The following is a 24,076-nucleotide window of genomic DNA, read 5'->3' on the forward strand; positions in this document are numbered from 1 at the left end:
ATTTCACAAGTTGAAGATTGCTTTTTTAATGATTACAGAATCTGGGAATAAAGAGAACAACATCTAGTGGAATGACTATAAAGTATTTTGACGTGGGCTTCTTATATATACTGTCTGAAATGGGATGGTGTGGGATGAGGGGAGAGTGTCTATGATTTGCTCATTATTTATAAAGTTGATTTAATTGAAGCGTCCTTTAAATGGCTAAGAGGGTGAAATAAGATGAGGAAAATGTTGGAAAATGTCTAGCGCTCTAAGGTTGGCAGGGGGGAATAAAGATGGCTGTAGGCTGGCTCCTCCTCTTGATTGAAAGGAACCACCGAGAGTCTGTGACGCGCTGTGCTGGGATTGGCCCTCTGCCGCCACCGTCCCTGAACTGTGCTTTGCGTCTCCTAGCAACAAGCTGCGGTAGCACGGCAGGAGCCGGCGCCAGGGTGAGTGCGTAGATGAGGGCTGTACTCGGAATCTGGGAGTGCACCTCGGAAAGGCACCGGGACCTGGGGATCCTGCTTACTAACCAGATCCTATGTGTGGTCTTCCAGGAGGGGCGGGCCAGGGGGGCAGCTTACCGGCCGCTGGGTAGAGAGTGGCTGCAGAGTGGCGGACCCAGTCTTCACCTGCAGTCCTGAGAGTCTCCGCCAGGGCTAGTCCCTCAGACTGCCCCTTGGCCTCTGTACGTCAACGAAAGGCTTAGGAAAACCGAGGGCATGAATTAGATGTAGAATAGAAACTGTATTTTTTTAAGTTTATTTATGTATGTAATCTCTACACCTAACCTGGGGCTCAGACCCACGAGACCAGAGATCAGGAATCACATGCTCCTCGGACTGAGCCAGCCAGGCTCCCTGACATCTTATTATTGACACACTGCTTATAGAAAAAGATTCGGCAGTTTCTAACTATAAGTTAATAACATCAAGCGTCTAATAATGCTGTTCTTAATCACAGTTACATTAAATTTGGGGTGGGGATGATGCATGTCATTGCAGTTGGTACCTGTGGAGAATCTCCTAAGTTGTACTCTGAAAAGGCAGAATGGAGATATCAATGCCCCCACCTCAGATATATGTAGAAAAAACTCTGGCTATTATCAAACCGGATATTGCTGACAAAGAGGAGGAGATACAAGACATTATTCTCAGGTCTGGATTCACCATTGTTCAGGTAACTTCTGGGCATGATGATCATGTTTTTTCCCCATCTTTGCTCTTTAAAAAAAATGCTTAAATATGTTAACCTATTTAGTGCCTTAGTACTTAGTATTGAACTTAGGTTTATTTAACTTTTAAGTATAAAAGTTATATGTGTTTTAATTTTTTTTCATACTTCATAAGGATATAAAATGAAAATTAAAATTCCATTTTCCTCCTCCTCTGCTCTCCCACCCAAGTCTCAGTCTCCAAGGAAAGGCATCTACTTAATGCTTTCTGTCCTTGCAGGTTTTTTCTAAGCATTTACAACCCCCCCCCTCCCCGCAAAAGAACAGTCCTCTTCCCTTGACTCCTGTTACAAAGTTGCTCAGATAGCATTCCGTGTTATTACATCTGAATCTATCTCATTCTTCCACGCTTCTATGTAACAGTCCTCTCTGAATACTTGTTCCTCAATTGATGGACTTTAGACTGTTGGTATTTTTTTTCAATTATTAAAAACATTTAGTGCTTTAAAGCCTTATTCTGCAGTTGGTAGAGGTTTGAAAGTGTATGTAAAAAGAGTGTTGTTAAAAGATTATCAAATAGAATGGAATATTTTGAATATTCCTTTTTTGTACCATCCCTATTTGAAATTCCAAGTTTTTTAATTCTCTTATATTTGTATAGTGTCATATTGTCTATTTTGTCAGTGTTTTAAAAAAGAAAACAGAGGGACACTTGGGTGGCTCAGTTGGTTAAACATCTGCCTTCTGTTCCCATCATGGTCTCAGGCTCCTGGGATCTACTCCCACATCAGGCTCCCTGCTCAGCAGGGAGTCTTCTTCTCCCTCTCCCTCTGCCCCTCCCCCTCTTGTGCTCTCTCTCTCTTGCTCTCTTGCTCTCTCTCTCTCAAATAAATAAAAATAAAAGTAAAATGAAAAAAAAGAAAAAAGAAAACCAGGAAAGATAAGGGATTTCAGCTGAGCTTAGAAGGATAGGTAAAGGCTCAGGGTAAGAATGGTACAAGAAAGTGTAAGGAAGTAGTGCAGGAATGTATAATGAAATATTTAATATATTTGAGAGACTCAGGTAAAGAACTTTTTAATAAATTTTGTTAGGAAAATTGGGTAGCCATTAAAAAAAAGTTGGATTCAAATATACTGCATAACCAGGGTAAACTCCAAATGGATCTAAGATTTAAATATTTTAAAATTAAATGATATAAATTCTAGAAGAAAAGATGCATGAATTTCTTTTATTTTGAGTCGGACATCCTTTTTTACTATGACTTATCATCTGGGAGCCATAAAAGAAAAGATTGACCAGACTATAAACATAAAAAACTTATACATAGCCAAGTAAACATCATGAAGTCAAAACTTGAAAGCAGATGATAAACATGGAAAAAAGATTCTCAATTCATAACACAAAGAGCTAATCTCCTTTAAAGATATAAAGAGTTCCTAGAAAAAGATAAAGAATCAATTGAAAATGGGTAGAACAGGGGCTCCTGGGTGGCTCAGCTGGTTGGTTGTCTGCCTTCAGCTCAGGTAATGATCCCAGGGTCCTAGGATGGAGCCCCCTGTTGGGCTTCTTGTCCAGCCGGGTGGGCCTGCTTCTCCTCTTCCCTCTGCCTGCTGCTCCCCCTGCTTGTGCTCTCTCTCTCTTTCTCTGTCAAATTAATAAAATCTTAAAAAAAAATGGGTAGAACATGTGGATGATCACAGAAAAACAGATGCTTCTTAAACATACGAAAAGATGACCAAATTCTAAGAAGGAAAAACACAAATTAAAACAACACTGAGGGGTGCCTGGCTGGCTCAGTTGGTAGAGCATGCAACTCTTGATCTCGGGGTCGTGAGTTCAAGCTTCACATTGGGTGTAGAGATTACTTAAAAATAAAATCTTAAAAAAACAACCCTGAAATACCATCTAGCAAAAATTTAAAGGTAAATGGCACAACCCCTATGGAAGGGAAACTTGCAAGTATCTAACAATATTATAGATGCATCTACCCTTTGACTCAGCAGTTCTAATGCTGGGAATCCCTCTTGTGACCCATGTATTAATATGAAGTGACATATATATGGGGTTTTTTTGCAGCATTGTTTATTTTTTTCTTCCATTTTTAAAATTTAAATTCAATTAACATATAATGTATTATTGGTTTTAGAGGTAGAGGTCAGTGATTCATCAGTCTTATATAATACCCAGTGCTCATTACATCACATGCTCTCCTTAATATCTATCACCCAGATCATTGTTTATTTTGAGCAAAAGACCGAAAAGAACCCAGCATTCAAAGTTTGGTTGAATAGAGGGGCTCCTGGGTGGCTCAGTTGGTAGACCACGTGACTCTTGATCTTGGGGTTGTAAGTTAAAGCCCCCTGTTGGGTGTAGAGATTACTTAAAAAAAAATCTTGAGATGCCTGGGTGCCTCAGTCAGTTAAGTGTCTGCCTATACGGCATAGGTCATGATCCTGGGGTCCTGGGATCAAGTCCCCCGAGCAAGGAGCCTGCTTCTCCCTCTGCCTGCCTCTCCTTCTGCTTGTGCTCTCTGACAAATGAATAAAATCTTTAAAAAAAAATCTTAAGAAAAAAAAAGGATTGGTTAAATAAAGTCTGATGAAACCATCAAATTGAATACTATGCAACTAATTGTAAAATGAAAAAAGAGGAACCTCTCCATCTCCTGTTATGGAAAAAAGCACGATGGCAGAACTGTGTATACAAACAATCTTTTTTGAGAGAGAAAAAGTAATATATATTCATGTTTCCCAGTATTTTCAAAATGAAATACTAGGAGATTAAAAAATGGTTGCCTGTTCGAGAGCAAGGAAGAACAGGGTGGATTACGGAAGGGATGGGAATACAGGTTTTCAGTATATACTTTTTTATAGTGTTTTGAATTTCTTTTTTTTTTTAATTTTTTTATTATATTATGTTAGTCACCATACAGTACATCCCTGGTTTCTGATGTAAAGTTCAATGATTCATTAGTTGCGTATAACACCCAGTGCACCATGCAATACGTGCCCTCCTTACTACCCATCACCAGTCTATCCCATTCCCCCACCCCCCCTCCCCTCTGAAGCCCTCAGTTTGTTTCTCAGAGTCCATAGTCTCTCATGCTTCATTCCCCCTTCTGATTACCCCCCCTTTCTTTATCCCTTTCTTCCCCTACTGATCTTCCTAGTTCTTATGTTCCATAGATGAGAGAAATCATATGATAATTGTCTTTCTCTGCTTGACTTATTTCACTTAGCATTATCTCCTCGAGTGCCGTCCATGTTGCAGCAAATGCTGAGAACTCGTTCTTTCTGATAGCTGAGTAATATTCCATTGTATATATGGACCAAAACTTCTTAATCCAGTCATCTGTTGAAGGGCATCTCGGTTCCTTCCACGATTTAGCTGTTGTGGACAATGCCGCTATGAACATTGGGGTGCATATGGCCCTTCACTTCACTACGTCTGTATCTTTGGGGTAAATACCCAGTAGTGCAATGGCTGGGTCATAGGGTAGCTCAATTTTTAACTTTTTAGGGGACCTCCACACTGTTTTCCAGAGTGGCTGTACCAACTTGCATTCCCACCAACAATGTAGGAGGGATCCCCTTTCTCCACATCCTCTCCAGCAATTGTTGTTTCTTGCCTTGTCAATTTTTGCCATTCTAACTGGCGTAAGGTGGTATCTTAGTGTGGTTTTGATTTGAATTTCCCTGATGGCTAATGATTTTGAACATTTTTTCATGTGTCTGTCAGCCATTTGTATGTCATCATTGGAAAAGTGTCTGTTCATATCTTCTGCCCATTTTATGATTTGTTTATTCGTTTCTTGCGTATTGAGTTTGAGAAGTTCTTTGTAGATCTTGGATACCAGTCTTTTATCTGTAGTATCATTTGCAAATATATTCTCCCATTCTGTGGGCTGCCTCTTAGTTTTTTTTGACTGTTTCCTTGGCTGTGCAGAAGCTTTTTATCTTGATGCAGTCCCACAAGTTCATTTTATCTTTTGTTTCTCTTGCCTTTGGATATGTGTCATGAAAAAGGTTGCTTTGGCCGATGTCGTAGAGGTTGCTGCCTATGTTCTCCTCTAGGATTTTGATGGATTCCTGTCTCACATTGAGGTCTTTCATCCATTTGGAGTTTTATCTTTGTGTATGGTGTGAGAGAGTGGTCAAGTTTCATTCTTTTGCATGTAGCTGTCCAATTTTCCCAGCACCATTTATTGAAGAGGCTTTTTTCCACTGGATGTTTTTTCCTGCTTTATCAAAGATTAGTTGCCCAAAGAGCCGAGGGTCCATTTCTGGGTTCTCTATTCTGTTCCATTGGTCTATTTGTCTGTTTTTGTGCCAGTACCATGCTGTCTTTGTGATCACAGCTTTGTAGTAGAGCTCGAAATCCAGCATTGTGATGGATTTGTTTTTCCTTTTCAACAGTTCCTTGGTGATTGGGGGCCTTTTCTGGTTCCATACAAATGTGTTTTGAATTTCTTATCCCTGTAGGTATATTACCCATTAAATTGCGGGGGGGGGGGGGGCAATTAAATGAAGTATACAAATAAGATAAAGATATCTATTTAAGTTTTTTTAGAAGTCCATATTTTAAAAATAATTAGTGAAAAACTTAAGTAGCTCATGTTAAATATGCCTAAGAATCACAAATATTGATATATCTTAAATAATAGAATAATAGGATTATACTAAATCAGGTGGTTTTGTAACTTCTCAAATTTCTTTTTCTTGACTATATGAATTTCAGTATGAGAACAGATACAAGCACCTATTTTGCAGTAGCTGGTTCTTGACTGGTGAGAATGTTAATTAGCATAAATGCTAATATTTAACACTTTCTTTCCCTAGTCAGCAGTAAATTTCATACCAAAGAAAGATTTGGTATATTGTATGCTTCTTTTTTGTTTTAATTGTGATAAAATATACACAACATGAAATTTACCATTTTTAAGTGTACAGTTTAGCAGTATTAAGTACATTCCCTTTATTGTGCAGCCATCACCACCATCCATCTCTAGAGCTTTTTCGTCATCTGGAACTGAAACTCTGTACTTACTACTCTTCCCAGCCTCTGGTAACCACTACTCTGCTTTTTCTGTCTCTCTGACTTTGACTATTCCAGATATCTCATGTAAGTGGAATTGTACAATATTTATTCTTTGTGTTGCATACTTTTAAAATAGGCTTTATCGTAGTTGGAAGTCCATTGAACTTGAGGCTTTCTTGTTGCATCTAGGGAAAACCTTCTGAAAAATGATGCATCCTTTCAGTAGGTGGCAGTCTTTCCTTTGTTACAAACTAATGGTTTCTTCTCTGGTATTAATGCTGCTTTCTGTGTGAAAATACCCAAATTCCAAAAATTTTTACCTGATCCAGTTTTTAAAAAGATTTTATTTTTAGGGATGCCTGGGTGGCTCAGTCGGTTAAGCCTCTGCCTTTGGCTCAGGTCACAATCCCAGGGTCCTGGGATCGAGTCCCACACTGGGCTCCTTGCTTAGCAGGGAGCCCGCTTCTCCCTCTGCCTGCCGCTCCCCCTGCCTATGCGCAATCTCTCTCTCTCTCTCTCTGACAAATAAATAAATAATTTTTTAAAAAATTTTATTTTTAATCAATCTTCAGACCCAGCATGAGGCTCAAACTCACAACCCCAAGACCAAGAGTCACATGCTCCACTGACCGAATCAGCCACGTGCCCCAACCTAATTTTAAAGTAAGCAATGGAATTACTGGTTTTTGATCAATTTTTTAAAAGATTTCATTTATGTATTTGAGAGAGAGAGAGAGATGGAGACAGAATGAGAGGGGGAGGGGCATACTCCCTGCTGAGCGTGAGCAGCCCTGAACCCAGCCAGACTGGGGGGAGGGCTGGATACCTGGACTCTGAGATCATGACCAGAGCCAAGTCAAACACTTAGCCTACTGAGCCACCCAGGTGCCCCTCATCAATTTTGGTTTAAGAGGAGCTCTTAATTTTTTTTTTTTTAAGATTTTTTATTTATTTATTTGACAGAGATAGAGACAGCCAGTGAGAGAGGGAACACAAGCAGGAGGAGTGGGAGAGGAAGAAGCAGGCTCCCAGCAGAGGAGCCCGATGTGGGACTCGATCCTGGAACGCCGGGATCACGCCCTGAGCCGAAGGCAGATGCTTAACCGCTGTGCCACCCAGGCTGCCCCTAGCTCTTAATTTTTATAATTATGCTACATTAGGCAGCACACCTGCAGAAGGTGGCTTCCCTTGCTTGTTAAGGGGTGTGTGATAAGGGCTTACATTATAACAGATGAAATTTTTATTTTTTTAATATTTTATTTATTTATTTGACAGAGAGAGAGACAGCCAGCAAGAGAGGGAACACAAGCAGGGGGAGTGGGAGAGGAAGAAGCAGGCTCCCAGCAGAGGAGCCTGATGTGGGGCTCGATCCCAGACCACTGGAATCACGCCCTGAGCCAAAGGCAGACGCTCAACAACTGAGCCACCCAGGCACCCCAAAATTTTTATTTTTTAATGCAGCAACAAAAAAACCCATGCCAGTATGCCTAAGAATCACAAATACTGACACATCTTATTTTTAAATAATAGAATCAAGGATTATACTATATCAGGTGCTTTTGTAACTTCTCAGATTGCTTTTTCTTGACTGCATGAATTTCAATATGAGAATAGATACAAGCACCTATTTTGCAGTAGCTGGTCCTTGACTGGTGAGAATGTTATGTTTGTCAGCAGAACCTGTTTACAGCAGTGCTGACCCACCTGGGTAAGCATCTTCCCATTTCTTGCTTTGGGCAGTTTTGATTTCTCACTACAAACCAAGCAGTTTTGCCAAGTTTCTGAAGCCTGAGGACACATGATTGTTTTGGAAGGAGCTTTCAGAGGTCACTTGGTAAATTTCACGCTGTACCGTCAGGAAAATCTAACCCACTCTAGAAAGATAGCTTTCTGCCTTAATCATGGAGACTTTTAGCCTTGACCCAGCAACTTTTCTCCATTCTCATCATCCTTATTCTAGCCAGAAGTTTTTCTTGGTGACTAATTTGAATCCCTCTGTTATATCTTGGGTCTTTTTCTTCATGATCCACCCACCTTTAGTGGAATTGACAAACAGTAGTAATGGACGATTTTTAAAAAGCGTTCAAATAGCTGCTTTTAGAAAAGGATGATATCCAATCGGAAGAATGGCTGATTTCACTCTGTGATTTTTTTACTGATTCATTCATATAATCTCATTTGTGAAGAAAATAACGTTTGTTTGCCATCAACATTTTATGTTCTTTCAAATTGAGAAACTTAATAGCAAGTATTTTAAGATCATAGTGAACCTACATATTTATGGCAGAACCAGGAGAAAGATTACACAACTTTCACATTCCACAGAAAAACTTGTTTACTCCATCGTTATACTGTATTATATTATTTCCAAGTACCACAATGAGACCAGCTCCCTAAAATAATATAGGAAAATTTCACAATTAATAGGAAAATATCACAAATAGATAAAGATGAATTTAGAATATTCTAAAGTCCAATTTTGTTACTTTATACAAAGTATAAAAATGTTGATGATAGTAGTCTTTTTTAAGAAGGAGTTAAGCTGAATTTATCATCAACAAACCATATTTTGAAGTAGGCTGCCAGACAGGAATAGTTTTTCTTAAGTAGGTTAAATAGCTGTTTTTAACTCAAGTGTAATTAACATGCAATGTTGTATTAGTTTCAGGTGTACAATATACTGATTTGACAATTCTATACTTTAGTCAGTGCTTACCACAGTAAGTGTGGTCACCATCTGTCACCATACGACATTATTACAATATTATTAACTCTTTTCTCTATGCTGTGCTTTTCATCTCTGTGACTTCCTTATTTTCTAACTAGAAGTTCCTACCTCTTAATTCCCTTCATCTGTTTCACCTGTGGCCCCCACTAACATCCCCTCTGACAACTACAAGTTTATTTTCTATATTTAAGAGTCTGTTTTTTGTTTATTTGTTCATTCGTTTTGTTAGATTCCCCATATAAGTGAAATCATGGTAATTGTCTTTCTCTGTCTGACTTATTTCATTTAGCATAATACCCTCTGGGTCCATCCATAGTGTCAGAAATGGCAAGATCTTTTTTTTTTTTAAAGATTTTATTTATTTATTTGACAGAGATAGAGACAGCCAGCGAGAGAAGGAACACAAGCAGGGGGAGTGGGAGAGGAGGAAGCAGGCTCATAGCAGAGGAGCCTGATGTGGGGCTCGATCCCATAACGCCGGGATCACGCCCTGAGCCGAAGGCAGACGCTTAACCGCTGTGCCACCCAGGCGCCCCAAGATCTTATTCCTTTCTATGGGTGGGTAATAGTCCATTGTGTATATATACCACATCTTTATCTACTTATCTGTAGATTGATCCTTGGGTTGTTTCCATGTCTCAGCTATTGTTAATAATGGTGCAATAAATGTAGGGGTGCATATATCTTTTTGAATTAGTCGTTTTGTTTTCTTTGGGTAAATATCCAGTAGTGGAATTACTGAATCATATGGTATTTCTATTTTTAATTTTTTGATAAAACTCCATACTGTTTTCCACAGTGGTTTCACGGGTTTACATTCACATCAACAGTGCATGAGAGTTGGTTAAATAACTTTGAGAAATTTATTTATAGCCTACATATAACTTTATCTCTCCCTTTCTTTATAATACAAAAATCTCAAATTTATAATCAAATTTGTATTAATTTCAAGTTGTTAGTGACTTAATGAGTTATTATTGAACTGTCATTTTAAACACTTTTGTTGACTTTGTTTCTCTTATAGAGAAGAAAACTGCATCTCAGCCCTGAGCACTGTAGTAACTTTTATGTGAAACAGTATGGGAAAATGTTTTTCCCCAATTTAACAGCTTACATGAGTTCTGGACCACTTGTTGCCATGATATTAGCTAGACATAAAGCCATCTCTTACTGGAAAGAACTTTTGGGACCAAGTAATACCTTAGTAGCTAAAGAGACTCACCCAGACAGGTAACTTTCCTATGGGGAAAAATGGAATCCAAGTATAAAAATGGAAACAAAACAAAACAGAACACTAAACTGATTTCATTGTAATAGGAGTTTCTTTTCATTTGAAAGTTTTCCTAAGTCAACTTTTTGGTTTTTTGGTTGGGATGGGGGTGGGTTCAGTTGTACATTTTAGCTCTGTAAGTGTCCATCTTAACACCAAATACTCCAGCCTAATTCTTCTCTCATCCTTGAATTAAACTGCCACTGAAGTAGAATTTTTCATAGGAAAATTGGCATGGCTTTTAAAAATAATATAGGTAATAGAAGTCCAGAAAAACAGATTTTTAGCATTATCATTAAAGTTTGGAAGTGCGAGGACATTGAATTCCTGCGTTTTTGAATATACATTGCCTTTTCACTTCTCACAAAAAAACACCTCTTCTTCACCCAGGGAGCTCCTATTTCCCAGTGTATCCCTCCCGCAGATTTAAACATATTTGACCCTCATCTAGATAGTTTTAAGCTTAAATTCAAAATAGATTAAAACTTCCATATGTGAGAAGTGGCAATGCTTCTGTAAAATTCCTAAGTAGAATGCATATGTAAAGAGTAAGGAGAGGATATCACATTGGATGGTCATCATCTCTAACTTACTTTTAGTCTAAGGGCAATTTATGGCACAGATGATCTAAGGAATGCACTTCATGGGAGCAATGATTTTGCTGCAGCAGAAAGAGAAATTCGATTCATGTTTCCTGAAGGTGAGTTACTGATGAGTAATTTAGTCAAGTGCATCTCCCTATTGTTTGCTTTTTCTTTTATTTGGGTGATGTACTGGGAGGGAAGATAAAAGGGTTTTTCTCCAATATATTTTGAAGTTACAGTTACTTACAAACTTGAGGCCAAGAATGGAAAATTCAGTGTTTCCCTCAGAACTAAATTGTGTCCAGTGAGGGAATCTTCTGAGAAGAGTTAACTTTTTTCTTTCTTTTCTCTTAGACTAGCCATGGCTAGGGTTTCTCTTCTCCTTTGTTGCAATTCCTAAAGTTCTCCCTAATGCATCAGTAAAGTTTGTTACACATGAAAAAAATAATCTCCCTTGGAAATTATGATAGATTTCCCATTTTCTCTAACACTTTACTGTTTGCCTAATGAATGCCTATGCAGTTGTGAAATTAGTAGGTCTCTGGCCCATTTTTTGTTTCCATCCTGTTATGGAAGTTGTAAACCTTCTAGAAGTGGGCATAGTAAGGAACAGCATTGAGGTTTTTAGTTTGTTTTCAATATTTTTAGCTCTAGAAGAAAATTTGGTGATTTCTGTTATAAAGAAAAAGATGTAAAGCACGGGAAGCTTTGAATATTTTTTTGGCCTGTTATTTTCTCTTAAGTCATTTAGGCCTGTTCTCAGTATTTTCTACTGACGATTTATTCAAAGAAAACTGAAATCTGTCTTGGAGATTTAAAAGTCCTGATTCTTTTTTTTTTTTTTTTTTTAAGATTTTATTTATTTGAGAGAGAGCATGAGCCAGGAAGCCGGGGGGGGGGGGGGGGCAGAGAGAGGGAGAAGCAGGCTCCCCCGCTCAGCGGGGGGAGTGGGGCTTATCCCGGGACTCCAGGATCATGACCTGAGCTGAAGGCAGATGCTTAACGGACTGAGCCACCCAGGCGCCCCTAAAAGTCTTGATTCTTAAACAAAAACTGGTGGGTTTTGTTTTGTTTTTTTAGCTACTGATTTAAGGGTTTTGTTTTTTTTTTTAACTTTCATTTTTAAATTTTTAAAAAAATGTATTTGACAGAGAGAGCAGGAGACCACAAGCAGTGGGAGTGACAGAGGGAGAGGGAGAAGCAGGCCCTCTGTCCAGCAGGGAGCCCAATGCAGGGCTCAATCCCAGGACCCTAGGATCAGAACCTCACCAAAGGTAGTCGCTTAACTGAGCCACCCAGACGCATCTCATTTTTTAAGTAATCTCTGCACTCAACATGGGGCTTGAACTCATGACCCTGAGATCAAGAGTTGTGTTCTCCACCCACTGAGCCAACCAGGTGCCACACAAAAACTGTTTTATAGCTATTTGTACACAAAAGAATTTGCCTACTTACATGTTTTATTCTTGCTGATCTAATTTCTACCACATATCCCTTCCATTAGGGTATCTGTTTCTTTGGAATTGTTTATTGTGGAAATTTCAAACATAATCAAAGTTGAATAGTATGATAAACCCCCAATGAACCTATCACCAACTTAAATAATTGTGATCAGTCTTAAATCATCTATAACCTCTGCTTCTATTTCAGTGCTTCCATATTATTTTGAAGTACATCTCAAACATGAAATGTCTTTTTAATGTGATACTACTTTAGATTTAGTCTTCTTAGTGAATTAGATTTTTCCTCTGACTCCAGACATCTAATCTCTCTTTGTTTTTTTCTCATCAATAAAATGGAAATGTTATTAGTATTGCCTACCTAGTTAGGGACATTGTTAGGGTTGAATATATAAATGCGTGTAAAATTCTTTGAGTGTTTGGTGCTTATGTGCTCAAATATTAACTCTATTGTTGTTTTGTTTTCTCTAGTCCTTTTCTTTAGAAGCTCTTCTTACTCATAGGGTTATATACCTAAACTGTTATTTTAGATTGCTTTTGATTTTACCCATTAATTTGTCCTCTAGACATACGTTTAAGAGACACAATTAGACATTTGAGAATCAGCAGTTGTAGGATAGATAAAAATGATTAGTTTCCTACCACATTGCAGATCTTTGGTTGTGAGAATGTGAAGTTCTTTGGAGTAAATTCTCAGAGTTTGGGATATGAGCTCTCTCTTGCTTAGCAGTCAGTCAAGAACTAGGTGCAAAACCCTATATGATGATTCACTCAAGGCACCTTTCAAATAATCTTAAAAAAAAAAAAAAAGATGATGTAGAAACAATCCAAAAATGAAGTTAAGAAAATAATTTCATTCACAATAGCATCAAAAATAATAAAATACTATTTCACTCATAGGTGGGATTTACGAAACAAAATAAACAAAACGAGACAAAAACCAGACTCTTAAAAATAGAGGGGCGCCTGGGTGGCTCAGTCGGTAAGCATCTACCTTCTCAGGTCATGATCCCAGGGTTGTAGTATCGAGCCCTGAATCGGGCTCCCTGCTTGGCAGGGAGCTTGGTTCTCCCTCTCCCTCTCCCCCTGCTTGTGTTACCTCTCTGTCTCTCTCTCTGTGTCAAATAAATAAAATCTTAAAAAAAAAAAAAAATAGAGAACTGTTGGTTACCAGAGGGTAGCTATGTGGGGATGGGTGAAATAGGTAAAGGGGATTATAAGGGTACACTTATTTTGATGAACACTGAGCAATGTATAGAATTGTTGAATTACTATGTTGTATACCTGAAACTAATATAACACACTGTATGTTACTTATACTGGAATTACATAAATAAATAAAATACTTAGGAATAAATTTAGCAAGACGCACAATTCTTATACACAGAAAGACATAAAACATTACTGAGAGAAGTGAAAGACTATCTAAAATAAATAGACGTCCCATGTTGATGGATCAGAAGAGTCAATATTGTCAGGATTGCAGTTCTCTCCAAATTGATCAATTAATTTAATGCACTTCCTGTCAAAATCCATACATTCTTTTTTTTTTTTTTTTAAAGATTTTATTTATTTATTTGACAGAGAGAGACAGCCAGCGAGAGAGGGAACACAAGCAGGCGGAGTGGGAGAGGAAGAAGCAGGCTCCCAGCGGAGCAGGGAGCCTGATGCGGGGCTCGATCCCAGGACCCTGGGATCACGCCCTGAGCCGAAGGCAGACGCTTAATGACTGAGCCACCCAGGAGCCCCAAAATCCATACATTCTTTTATGTAGAAGTTGGCAAGTTGATTATAAAATTTGTCAGGAATTGCAAAAGATCTAGGCAAGCTAAAACAATTTTTAAGGGGCACTTGGGTGGCTGTTGGTTAAGTGTCTGCCTTCGGCTCGGGTTGTGATCCTAGGGTCTGGGATCAAGCCCTGTGTTGGGCTCCCTGCTGAGCAGGGAGCCTGCTTCTCCCTCTCCCTGCTACTCGTGCTCTCTCTCAAATAAATAAAATCTTAAAAAAAAAAAAGATTAAAAAAATTTAAAAAATAAAACAATTTTTAAAAAGTAGTAATAAGTTGGAGAACTTCCACTAATCGTATTTCAAGACTTACTATGAGACCATAGTAATTAAGACAGTATTGTACTAGACATATATATCAAAGAAACAGAATTGAGAATCTAGGAATAAATCCTTATATTTATGGTCAGTTGACTTTCAACAGAAGTGCCTAGACAATTTGATAGGGAAAGGTGGTCTTTTCAACAGATGGTGCTAGGACAACTGAATATCCACATGCAAAAAAAGAGAAAGAACTCAGATCCTTGTTTCACACCCCATACAAAACGTAACAACAATGGATCATAGACCTAAACATAAGAGCTAAAAATATCTATAGAGGAAAACATGGAAAATCTTCATGACCTTGAGTTGGACAAAGGGTTTTTGCATATGATATCAAAAGCATGATCCATAAAAAAAAATTGCTAAATTAGGCTACATCAAAATTAAGAGTTTTAATGTTTCAAAGGCCATCATTAAAAATATTGAAAAGATTAGCCCCAGACCGGTAGGAAATATTTGCAGATCATATGAAATAAAGGACTTTTATCTAGGATTTATGAAGAACTCTTATAATTAATTCAGTAAAAAGAAGGCAAACAATTAAAAACCAGGCAAAAGATTTGAATAAGCATTTCACAAAAGATACATGAATAGCTAATAAGCACATGCAAAAGTGTTAGTAATCACTGGGAAAATGCAAATTAAAATCACAATGAGATATCACTGCATATCCACTACAATGGATAATCATCAATGGCAAGGATAAAGAGATACTGGGATCCTCATTCATTATTGTAAAATGGTAAAGCCACTTTGGAAAACAATTTGGTTATTTCTTAAAATGTTAAACATATGCTTACCATGTAACTCCATTGCAATTCCACTCCTCTTAGAATTTACCCATTCAAGAGAAATGAAAACATAAATGTACATAAACACACATGTGAATGTTTCTAGCAGCATTATTTAGTACAGCCAAAAACTAGAAAAAATTCAATTATAAATGGTTAAACAAAATTTTGTATAGCCATACAATAGAATACTATTCAGTAATTCAAGGAACAAACTACTGATACATGCTACGAGAATCCAGGCACAAAAGACAACATAGATGATCTGTTTATATGAAATATCCAGGAAAGGCAAATTTTTAGAAATAGAAGCTCAGTGATTGCCAAGGGCTCGGGGGGGAGTGGGAGTGGGAAATTGCAAACAGGCACAAGGGAACATTTTTGGGGTAGTGAAGTGTTCTAAAACTGGATTGTGGTACTGATTGTACAACCATAAGTTTACTAAAAATTTATTGTATACTTCAGTGGGTGAATTTTATCATGTGTGAATATACCTCAATAAATTTTTTTAGAAATTACAAAAAATAGATGAGGTCCCTGTTTCCTTTGAGTTTATATCTAATGTTCAGAAGACAGCCATTAAACAACAATTACCCAAATAATTGCACAGTTATAATGACTGTGTAGTTACTGTGTGGTAAGTGCTATACAAAGCAATTATAGGATATTATAAGACCCTATGATAAGAAAGGGCCAGCTGAGGAAGTGACATGAGATCCAGGGAAGAACATTCTATCTAGCAGATGGAACAGCATGTCTCTCTCAAGTCATGAGCAAGAAAGAACATGATACATTGTATAAACAAATATCAGAGGAAGATAAATATGAAGTTGGAGAAGTAAGTAGAAAATACATGGTATAGAGTCCTGTGGGCCGTGGTATGGAGCTCTATCTTGACTGTGAATGCAATGAGGAATGAATGAAGCTTTTTAAGGCTGGGAATGGCAATAATCAATTTTTATTTTTATTTTTTTAAAGATTGTATTTATTTGAGAGATGGAGAGAGCACAAGTGAGGGGAGGGGCAGAGGGAGAGAGAGAAGCAGACTCCCTGCTGAGTGGGGAACCCAACAGGCTACAGTGAACATGATAAATGTGGTCCTAACTTTCATGGAACTTACAGAGTAGAAGAGACAGATGACAAATACTTGTGTAACCAAAATAAAACAAAATTATTACAGTGATCAGTACAAAAAAGAGTGCTATAATGAGACTAATAGGGAAGGAACCTTTTACTCAACTCCTTTGAGATATCTCCTAGCTTTTCCTGGCATCCTTGCAAAGGACTGTCCCATTGTTAGTTGTCTCATTGAGGCTGAGCCCATACACTAGTCATATAGAAATCTGTCTTCCCACCCCATTTTTCCTTGGGCCAGTGATGATAAATCTGAACACACGAGATCAGTAGCTTCACTTTCTCATCTTTATCAAAAGTTGCTCATTGATTGAGGTAAACCTCAAATACTAAGACTTATAAAATACATTCTTTCTCTTATAGATTCTTTATTAAACTGCAAGTCTGGTTGACCTACATAGTGTTCAAACAAGACTAAGAAGACTAAAATTTTCCTAGATCTTACATAATTTATTTAAAAACCTGAAAAATAATAATTAAAAAACCTGAAAAATAAGAGCAGGAATGTTAATATACACTATGCACACAGAAATAGGTTTTATGTGTATATTCAGTAGTTTATAAGAGAGCGAAAACTATGTATTTTTCACTGTTGTATCTATACCACTTTGTAAAGTGCCTGCTATTTTGGTGGCAGGCATTAATTTTTGAAATGAATTTCCTAGATTTTACATGTTCTTCATATTTTTCCTTTTCATAATATTGTCCATTGTAATATTTACTGTAAAAAATATGGAAATGGAAATGCAGACAAGGATGTAGTAGAAAACATAATCAGAATCTCCTACATGATCAGTCTTAGCACTTTGATACATTTTTTTGCCAGTCTTACATGGTCTTATTATTTCTCTGTGTGTGCTTGTGTGTTTTTGAACAAACTACGTATGCTATGTATCTAGTCCTGTTTCCTTTTTATAAAAAAAAAATACTTTATAAGTATCATGCCACTAAAATTTTTTCTTTGTAATGATTATATAATGTTTCATCATTTGTGTTAGTTTCAATGGGAATACATTTGTATTTGCAGTGATTATTGAGCCCATTCCAGTTGGACAAGCTGCTAAGGATTATTTAAATTTATATGTAACACCAATTCTGCTTGAAGGACTCACAGCACTTTGTAAGGAGAAACCAGCAGATCCTCTTGTAAGAAATCTTTTTATTCACACTAAAGAAATTGTCTATAGTTTTCATATTTAAAACATCGTGTTTTTTGAAACAGTGAAAATATCGAGAGCATTTTAAAAACTATTTCATATTCATTTTAGATACTTATATATAACTTTTGATTACTTATTCTCTTGCTGTATTTTAACTCTTTTTTTTTTTTTTTTTTTTAAGATTTTGTTTGGGGATGCCTGGGTGGCTCAGTCTGTTAAGTGACTGCCTTAGGCTCAGGTCATGATCACGGGGTCCTGGGATCAAGTCCTGCATCAGGCTTCTTGCTCAGCAGGGAGCCTGCTTCTCCCTCTGCCTGCCACGCCCCCTGCTTGTGCTCTCTCTCTCTCTCTCTCTCTCTCTGACAAATAAATAAATAAATACTCTAAAAAAACCCACACGCCTTATTAAAAAAAAAAAGATTTTATTTAAGAGAGAGAGAACACATGAGCTGGGAAAGGAGCAGAGGGAGAGAGAGAATCCCCAGGCAGGCTCTCTGCTGAGTGCAGAGTCAGAGGCAGAGCTGGATCCCAGGACCCTGAGATCATGACCTGAGCTGAAAGCAGACACCTAACCAACTGAACCACACAGTTGCCCTGCTGTATTTTAACTCTTAAAGAACACTGTTCCTACAAAACAAAAACAATATTATTTCTAAATACATTTTCAGTTACTGTGCCCTTCAAATACAGAGCATTGTTTTTGGGTATAATTTATATAATCAAATGATAAAATTAGGTACATATTTGAATTTTTGATATTTTTATTTTTAATGATATCTAAATTTTTTTTTCATAGAAAACATATTTATTCACATCCCTAGATACTTCAACTTGCTCACTCAGGTGGAAGAATAGTTGGATAGGAGAAACTAGGATAGTGTCCAGGGTCAAATGTCTTCCTTGTTCCTTCCTTACAGGTACTCCCACTCATTTGAAGACTCAGAGATAATTTGGAAGGTTATTTCATTCATTCATTCATTCATTCATTTATTTATTTATTTATTTATTTATTTATTTATTTATTTATTTATTTATTTATTTTAAGTAAGCTTTATGCCCAACATGGGGCTTGAACTCACAACCCCAAGGTCAAGAGTGGCATGGTCTTCCCACTGAGCCAATTAGTTACCTCAGGGAAGGTTATTTTATTTTATTTTTTTTTTAAAGATTTTATTTATTTATTTGACAGGATAGAGACAGCCAGCTAGAGAGGGAACACAAGCAGGGGAAGTGGGAGAGGAAGAAGCAGGCTCATAGCGGAGGAGCCTGATGTGGGGCTCGATCCCGTAACGCCGGGATCACGCCCTGAGCCGAAGGCAGACGCTTAACCGCTGTGCCACCCAAGCGCCCCAGGGAAGGTTATTTTAATATCAGCCCTGACAGAATAGTGTCTCCAGCCTCTGTTGGAGGTTACCATTCTGAAAGGGAATCCCCTTTGGAAGACTAAAGATTTAATCTCTCCTACTAACTGTCACTTTTACCAAAAATAAAAGATAGGCAGGTTATTTCTCTCTCCCTCTCTCTCTCTTTTTTTCTTTTTCTTTTTAAGTAATCTCTATACCCAATGTGAGGCTTGAACTCATGACCCCCGAGATTAAGAGTCACACACAATGCTGCCTGAGCCAGCTATGTGCCCCTACGCAGGTTATTTCTTTAATAACTCCTTTTCATTATGACAACAACATATGTTTACTTAGTAAGAACCCTGATACTACTGAAAAATGTAAAGAAAAAAAAAGATACCCCTGGTTCCATTTCCTAAACATCGTCTTTGAAGTCATCTTGCCTAGATTCAACTGACTCCAGACATCTAACCTCTGATTTTTCTCTTCTCATCAGTAAAATGCAAATAGGTTAGTACCTGCCTACGTAGTAGGGATATTGTTAGGATTAAATGTATAAATGTATGTGAGGGTACCTGGATGACTTAGTCAGTTAGGCCTCTGACTCTTGATATCAGCTCAGCTCTTCATCTCAGGGTTGTGAGTTCAAGCCCCTCATTGGGCCCCACGCCTCTTTAAAAAAAAAAAAACAAAAAAAACCACCAAGAAGTATGAATGCATGTAAAATTCTTGGAGTGTCTGGTGCATATGTGCTCAAATGTTAACTGCTTTTGTTGTTTTTTCCAGTCCTGTTTTTTCTTTGCTCAGGTTTTATTTTTTATTTCTATTACTATCTATAAACATATATCCCATAAATATTACTATATTTAAATATATATTTTATAGAGGTTATTTTAATAGTTGAGTGATTTCTTTTATTACCCTTACCATACTTTTGCTGTTTTAGTTGTTTGCTATTATAAATAGTGTAACAGTAAACATCTTTGAGTATAAGGCTTTTTACACATTGAGATTATATCATTTGGAAAGAGGTCAGAAAGTAGAGGGGTTGCCTAACTGGCTCACGGCTAGAGCACATGACTCTTGATCTCAAGGTTGTGAGTTCAAGCCCCACATTGGGTAGGGAGCCCACTTAAAATAAAAAATAAAAAAATATAAAAGGTAGAATTATAATTCAAAACATATGCAGATCTAAAAAATTTTTTGCCCTTTTCTAATTAAATTTTTGAATAAGTAATATTTAGAACAGTTTTTTTGTAGCAAGCAATGTTTTAATATGGTAAAATTCAAAAATTACAAAAGGATATATCATGAAAAGTAACTCTCATTCCCATTTCTGTTCTTCAGTCATTCATTTACACTTCCTGGAGTCATTCACTCTTAGGAGCCTCTATATATCCTTTCAGCAGAGAAAATCTATACATTTATAAGCATATATATTTTTTCTTAAAAACATGCTTTTACTTAGAAGCATTTACAAATGCTAGCCACTAATTATGCCATTTGATACTTTTTACCTTATTTACTCAATATATATTATAAGTTATTAAATAACACCACAAACAAAATTGCCCTGTTTTAAAAGAAGAGCTCATGGCATTTTCTTGAATTGATGTTCTACAGTTTATTAATTAGTCACATATAGATAGTAGTTTAGGTTGTTTCTACTCTTTTGTTACTATGAACTGCCAACAGTGAAGATCTTCATTCATATGTCTGTGTACCATGTATCTATAGAACAAATTCCTGCAAATGGAAATACTGAGTCAAAAATAATGTTATTTTTTAAAAAAGAATGTTCTTTTGATGTGTTTGATATGTGCATTTTAATTTGGATAAGTATGGCCAAGTTTTGTAGTGGTTATACCATTTTATACTCTGATTGAAAGTGGATGAGAGGGGGCTCCTGGATGGCTTAGTTTGTGGAACACGTGACTCTTGAGCTCAGGGTCCTAACTTCAAACCCCACATTGGGTGTAAAGTTTACTTAAAAAAAAAAAAAAAAAAAAAAAAGATGGGTGCCTGGCTGGCTCAGTCAGAAGAGCACGCGGCTCTTGATCTTGGGATCGAGTGTGAGCCCCACGTTGGGTATAGAGATTACGTAAATAAATGAAAAACTGAAGAAAAAAAAAGAAAAAGTTAGAAAATTCTCCAAATTTATTTTTCCTTTTCATGATTGTTTTGTGTATTCAGAGCCTCTTGAAATCACATATGAATATGAGGATCGACTTCAATATTTCTGCAAAAACTTTTTTGGGAATTTCATAAGGATTGGATTGTATCTGTAGCCCACTTTAGGTAGTAATGACATCTTAACAGTATTAAGTCTTTAGGGCTCCTGACTGGCTTGCTTGGTGGAGCATGGGATGTTTGATCTCAGGGTTGTGGGTTTGAGCCCCATGTTGGGTGTAGAGATTACTTAAAAAATAAAATTTTTTAAAAAAGAAAAAAATAGTATTAAGTCTTTCTATCCATGAACACAGGTTATCTTTACGTTTACTCAGATCTTTAAATTTCTTTTAGCAACACTTTATAGTTTTCAGCATATATGTTGGTTAAATGTACTCCTAGATGTTTTTTTAATGCTACTGAAATGGAAGTGATTTCTTATTTTCCTTTTTGGGTTGTTTATTGCTGATATATAGAAACACAAATGATTTTTGTGTTGGTCTTTTAACCTACAACTTTGCCGAATTCATTTATTAGTTGTAGTAGCTTTCTTGTGGATTCTTTGGGATTTTCTATATATATAGGATCATGTCATCCGTAAAAGGGGATAGTTTTACTTCTTTTCCAATTTGGATCTATACTTGACAGTCTTGCATAATGTAAAACTTAGTGTTTCAGTTTTTTAATGGTCATTTTCTCATTCTCAGAGTAAATTTGCAAGCTAAGTTTTAAATTGATATGTATATATAGAATATATTTATAATTTATAGTATATATACTTAAATGTCTATTATGAGTTTTTTTCCTTTTTTCCATAGATTTGGCTAGCTGATTGGCTACTGAAAAATAATCCCAACAAGCCAAAGCTATGTCACAATCCGGCTGCAGAAGAACCTTAAAGTTCCTCAAAGAACAAATCACGATCTTATTGTGAAAGACATGCTTCTACTTTAAAACAAACAAACCTTCCTAAGGGTTTAAGTAACTACGTGTGAAATAAATTGTTTTCAAAAATATAAGTTTTAAAAGAATGACTATGTTTTGTGCATAAGATAGCATTATCTAAGGTAAAATATGCTTTAGGGTATGATTTTTTTTTCTAATAAGAAAATTGATTTTATCTAGAAGTATTTAGAATGTTAACGAAACAAATGGAAGTATTTTGTGATTGTAAAGTGGTATCCAGTTAGGAGAAGAACAATTAATTTATATAAGACACGCTAGAAACAACTGAAGATGAAAAGACTTATGTGCATCTTTTTTTTTTTTCTTTTAAGATTTTATTTATTTATTTGACAGAGACAGCCAGCGAGAGAGGGAACACAGGCAGGGGGAGTGGGAGAGGAAGAAGCAGGCTCATAGCAGAGGAGCCTGATGTGGGGCTCGATCCCATAACACCGGGATCACACCCTGAGCCGAAGGCAGACGCTTAACGACTGCGCCACCCAGGCTCCCTGAGACTTATGTGCGTCTTGACACTCCCCTACTGTGCCAGGCAAGGGTAGTGGCCACTGAAAATACCACCAGGATGCGGTGGCTGAAGACACAGTTAATAGTATGTTAACTATACAAAAAAAGACAGTGTACAGTTCAAAAACAAGTCTCACGCAGCATTATATTTTAGTTTTTTTTCTTCAAAAGAGGTGAGTTGTGTGCAGGGAGGTTAAATACTTTAGAGATGAGAAAAAAAGGAGAATGCACTTATTTATCATCATCATCATCTTCATCTACATTGTCCTCCACTACCTCTCCATCTTCTCATCCTCCTTTTTCTTGTTTTCAGCTTTGAGGACTTTTCTTTTTTTTTTTTTTTTTGCCACATAGGCTTATTTTCATATTTTGATTTTTCAGCAATTTATCTATTTTACCTATTTTTCCTCGGCTTAGCAGCCTTCTTTTCCTAAGGCTGCTTGTCGTCTGCAGCAGTGTTAACTTCACATGGCTCCCTGTCTCTTTGTAGCATCACCAGTGCACAGGCCAGGATGTTCTCCTTGGATCCGGGGGTAATACTCAACAAGAAAAAGACTCAAGGCAGCCTTTTTGGTGCATCAGGATCCTTGAACTTTGTGTTTTTGTTTCCCCTTTAGGAAGAATAGGTTTCCATTTCTTTTAGAACTGCCTTGTCTGCATTTGCCACGTCTTCAAAGTTACCTTTCTCTTCATCAGACATTGTCTTCTACCTCTCTGAGCTCTTTTAGTAAAACTCTGAGAAGGTGACTGAAGCATCTGGTTGCTTCTTGTGCTCCTCCTGGAATGTTTGTACAAAGGGCGCCTATGATACATTTTGCTTCTTGGTCTCAAGATCTTCTTTGCCCGTGTATAGTCATTTTTTTTCAGTGTGATGCAGAATCACCCAGTGCCCATCTGACTCTCACTTGCCCTGGCCCTGTCTCTTTGGAGCTCAGTATACTGCAATGGCTGTCAGCTTAGGGGATGATTTTAACAAAGATGTAACATTAAGTACTAGAAGACTGATATAAGGTGTTGCTGTATTTTTTTTAAGTTAGGGAAGTAAGACACGGAACTTTTTTTTTTAGTAAATTCTACATGGGGCTTGAACTCATGACCCCGAGTCATGTGTTCTACCAAATGAGCCAGCCAGGTGCTCCAAAACACAGAATTTTAGTTACGATATTTTCCTAAGCGTATATTCTATATCTAGATGCATAGATTAACACAGTTCAGTTTAAAAAGTTTAAGTATATAAATAATTATTTTGTATAAATAAAGTGGTCAGAACCATGTTATGGTTTTAACTAATCCTTTATATATAACTATTTCCTCAACAAGTGCCCTCCAAGTGTGACCAGACAGTAAGGTAACAGTTCATCCTGGTTTGCCTACGACTTCTTTCCTGGTTGTGTAACTAAAAGTCTGCATCCTGGAGTTTCTTTAGTCCTGAGCAAAATAGAATGCTTGGTCACTCTACAAAATAGTCCTTAGGTTAGCATTTCCCAATTATGTTTTTGGGATAAAGTACTAGTTTAAAAAAAAAGTGAAATTCTCAGTTCTTAAATATTTATTTAAGTAATCTCTACACCCAATGTGGGGCTCGAACTCACAATCCCAAGATCAAGAGCCTCCCCCTCTACTGACTGAGCCAGCCAGGCACCCCTCAGTTCTTAAATTTT

General features: G+C 37.1%; 1 protein-coding gene across 1 annotated transcript; it reads left to right on the top strand.

The window, feature by feature from the left end:
• Window positions 1-22,699, top strand: NME5 (NME/NM23 family member 5). The gene is made up of 6 exons (XM_045794608.2): window positions 1-434; window positions 990-1,164; window positions 9,950-10,155; window positions 10,795-10,895; window positions 17,301-17,419; window positions 21,764-22,699. Exons 2-6 carry the CDS (start codon window positions 1,036-1,038, stop codon window positions 21,842-21,844), a joined length of 636 nt encoding a protein of 211 aa, XP_045650564.1. The 5' UTR covers window positions 1-434; window positions 990-1,035; the 3' UTR covers window positions 21,845-22,699.
• The last annotated feature ends 1,377 nt before the right edge of the window (window positions 22,700-24,076 follow it).

This window comes from Ursus americanus, chromosome 5, assembly GCF_024610735.1.
Source record: "Ursus americanus isolate L20-20 chromosome 5, mUrsAme1.1.p, whole genome shotgun sequence".
Taxonomy (NCBI): Eukaryota; Metazoa; Chordata; class Mammalia; order Carnivora; family Ursidae; genus Ursus; species Ursus americanus.

What these genes read in the sequence shown, in the direction of transcription:
- NME5 (XM_045794608.2), top strand. Translation starts at nt 1,036, where the DNA reads ATGGAGATATCAATGCCCCCACCTCAGATATATGTAGAAAAAACTCTG. An exon ending in AAAGAGACTCACCCAGACAG is followed by an intron (nt 10,156 to 10,794) that starts GTAACTTTCCTA and finishes ACTTACTTTTAG; the next exon opens with TCTAAGGGCAATTTATGGCA. An exon ending in AGAAACCAGCAGATCCTCTT is followed by an intron (nt 17,420 to 21,763) that starts GTAAGAAATCTT and finishes TTTTTTCCATAG; the next exon opens with ATTTGGCTAGCTGATTGGCT.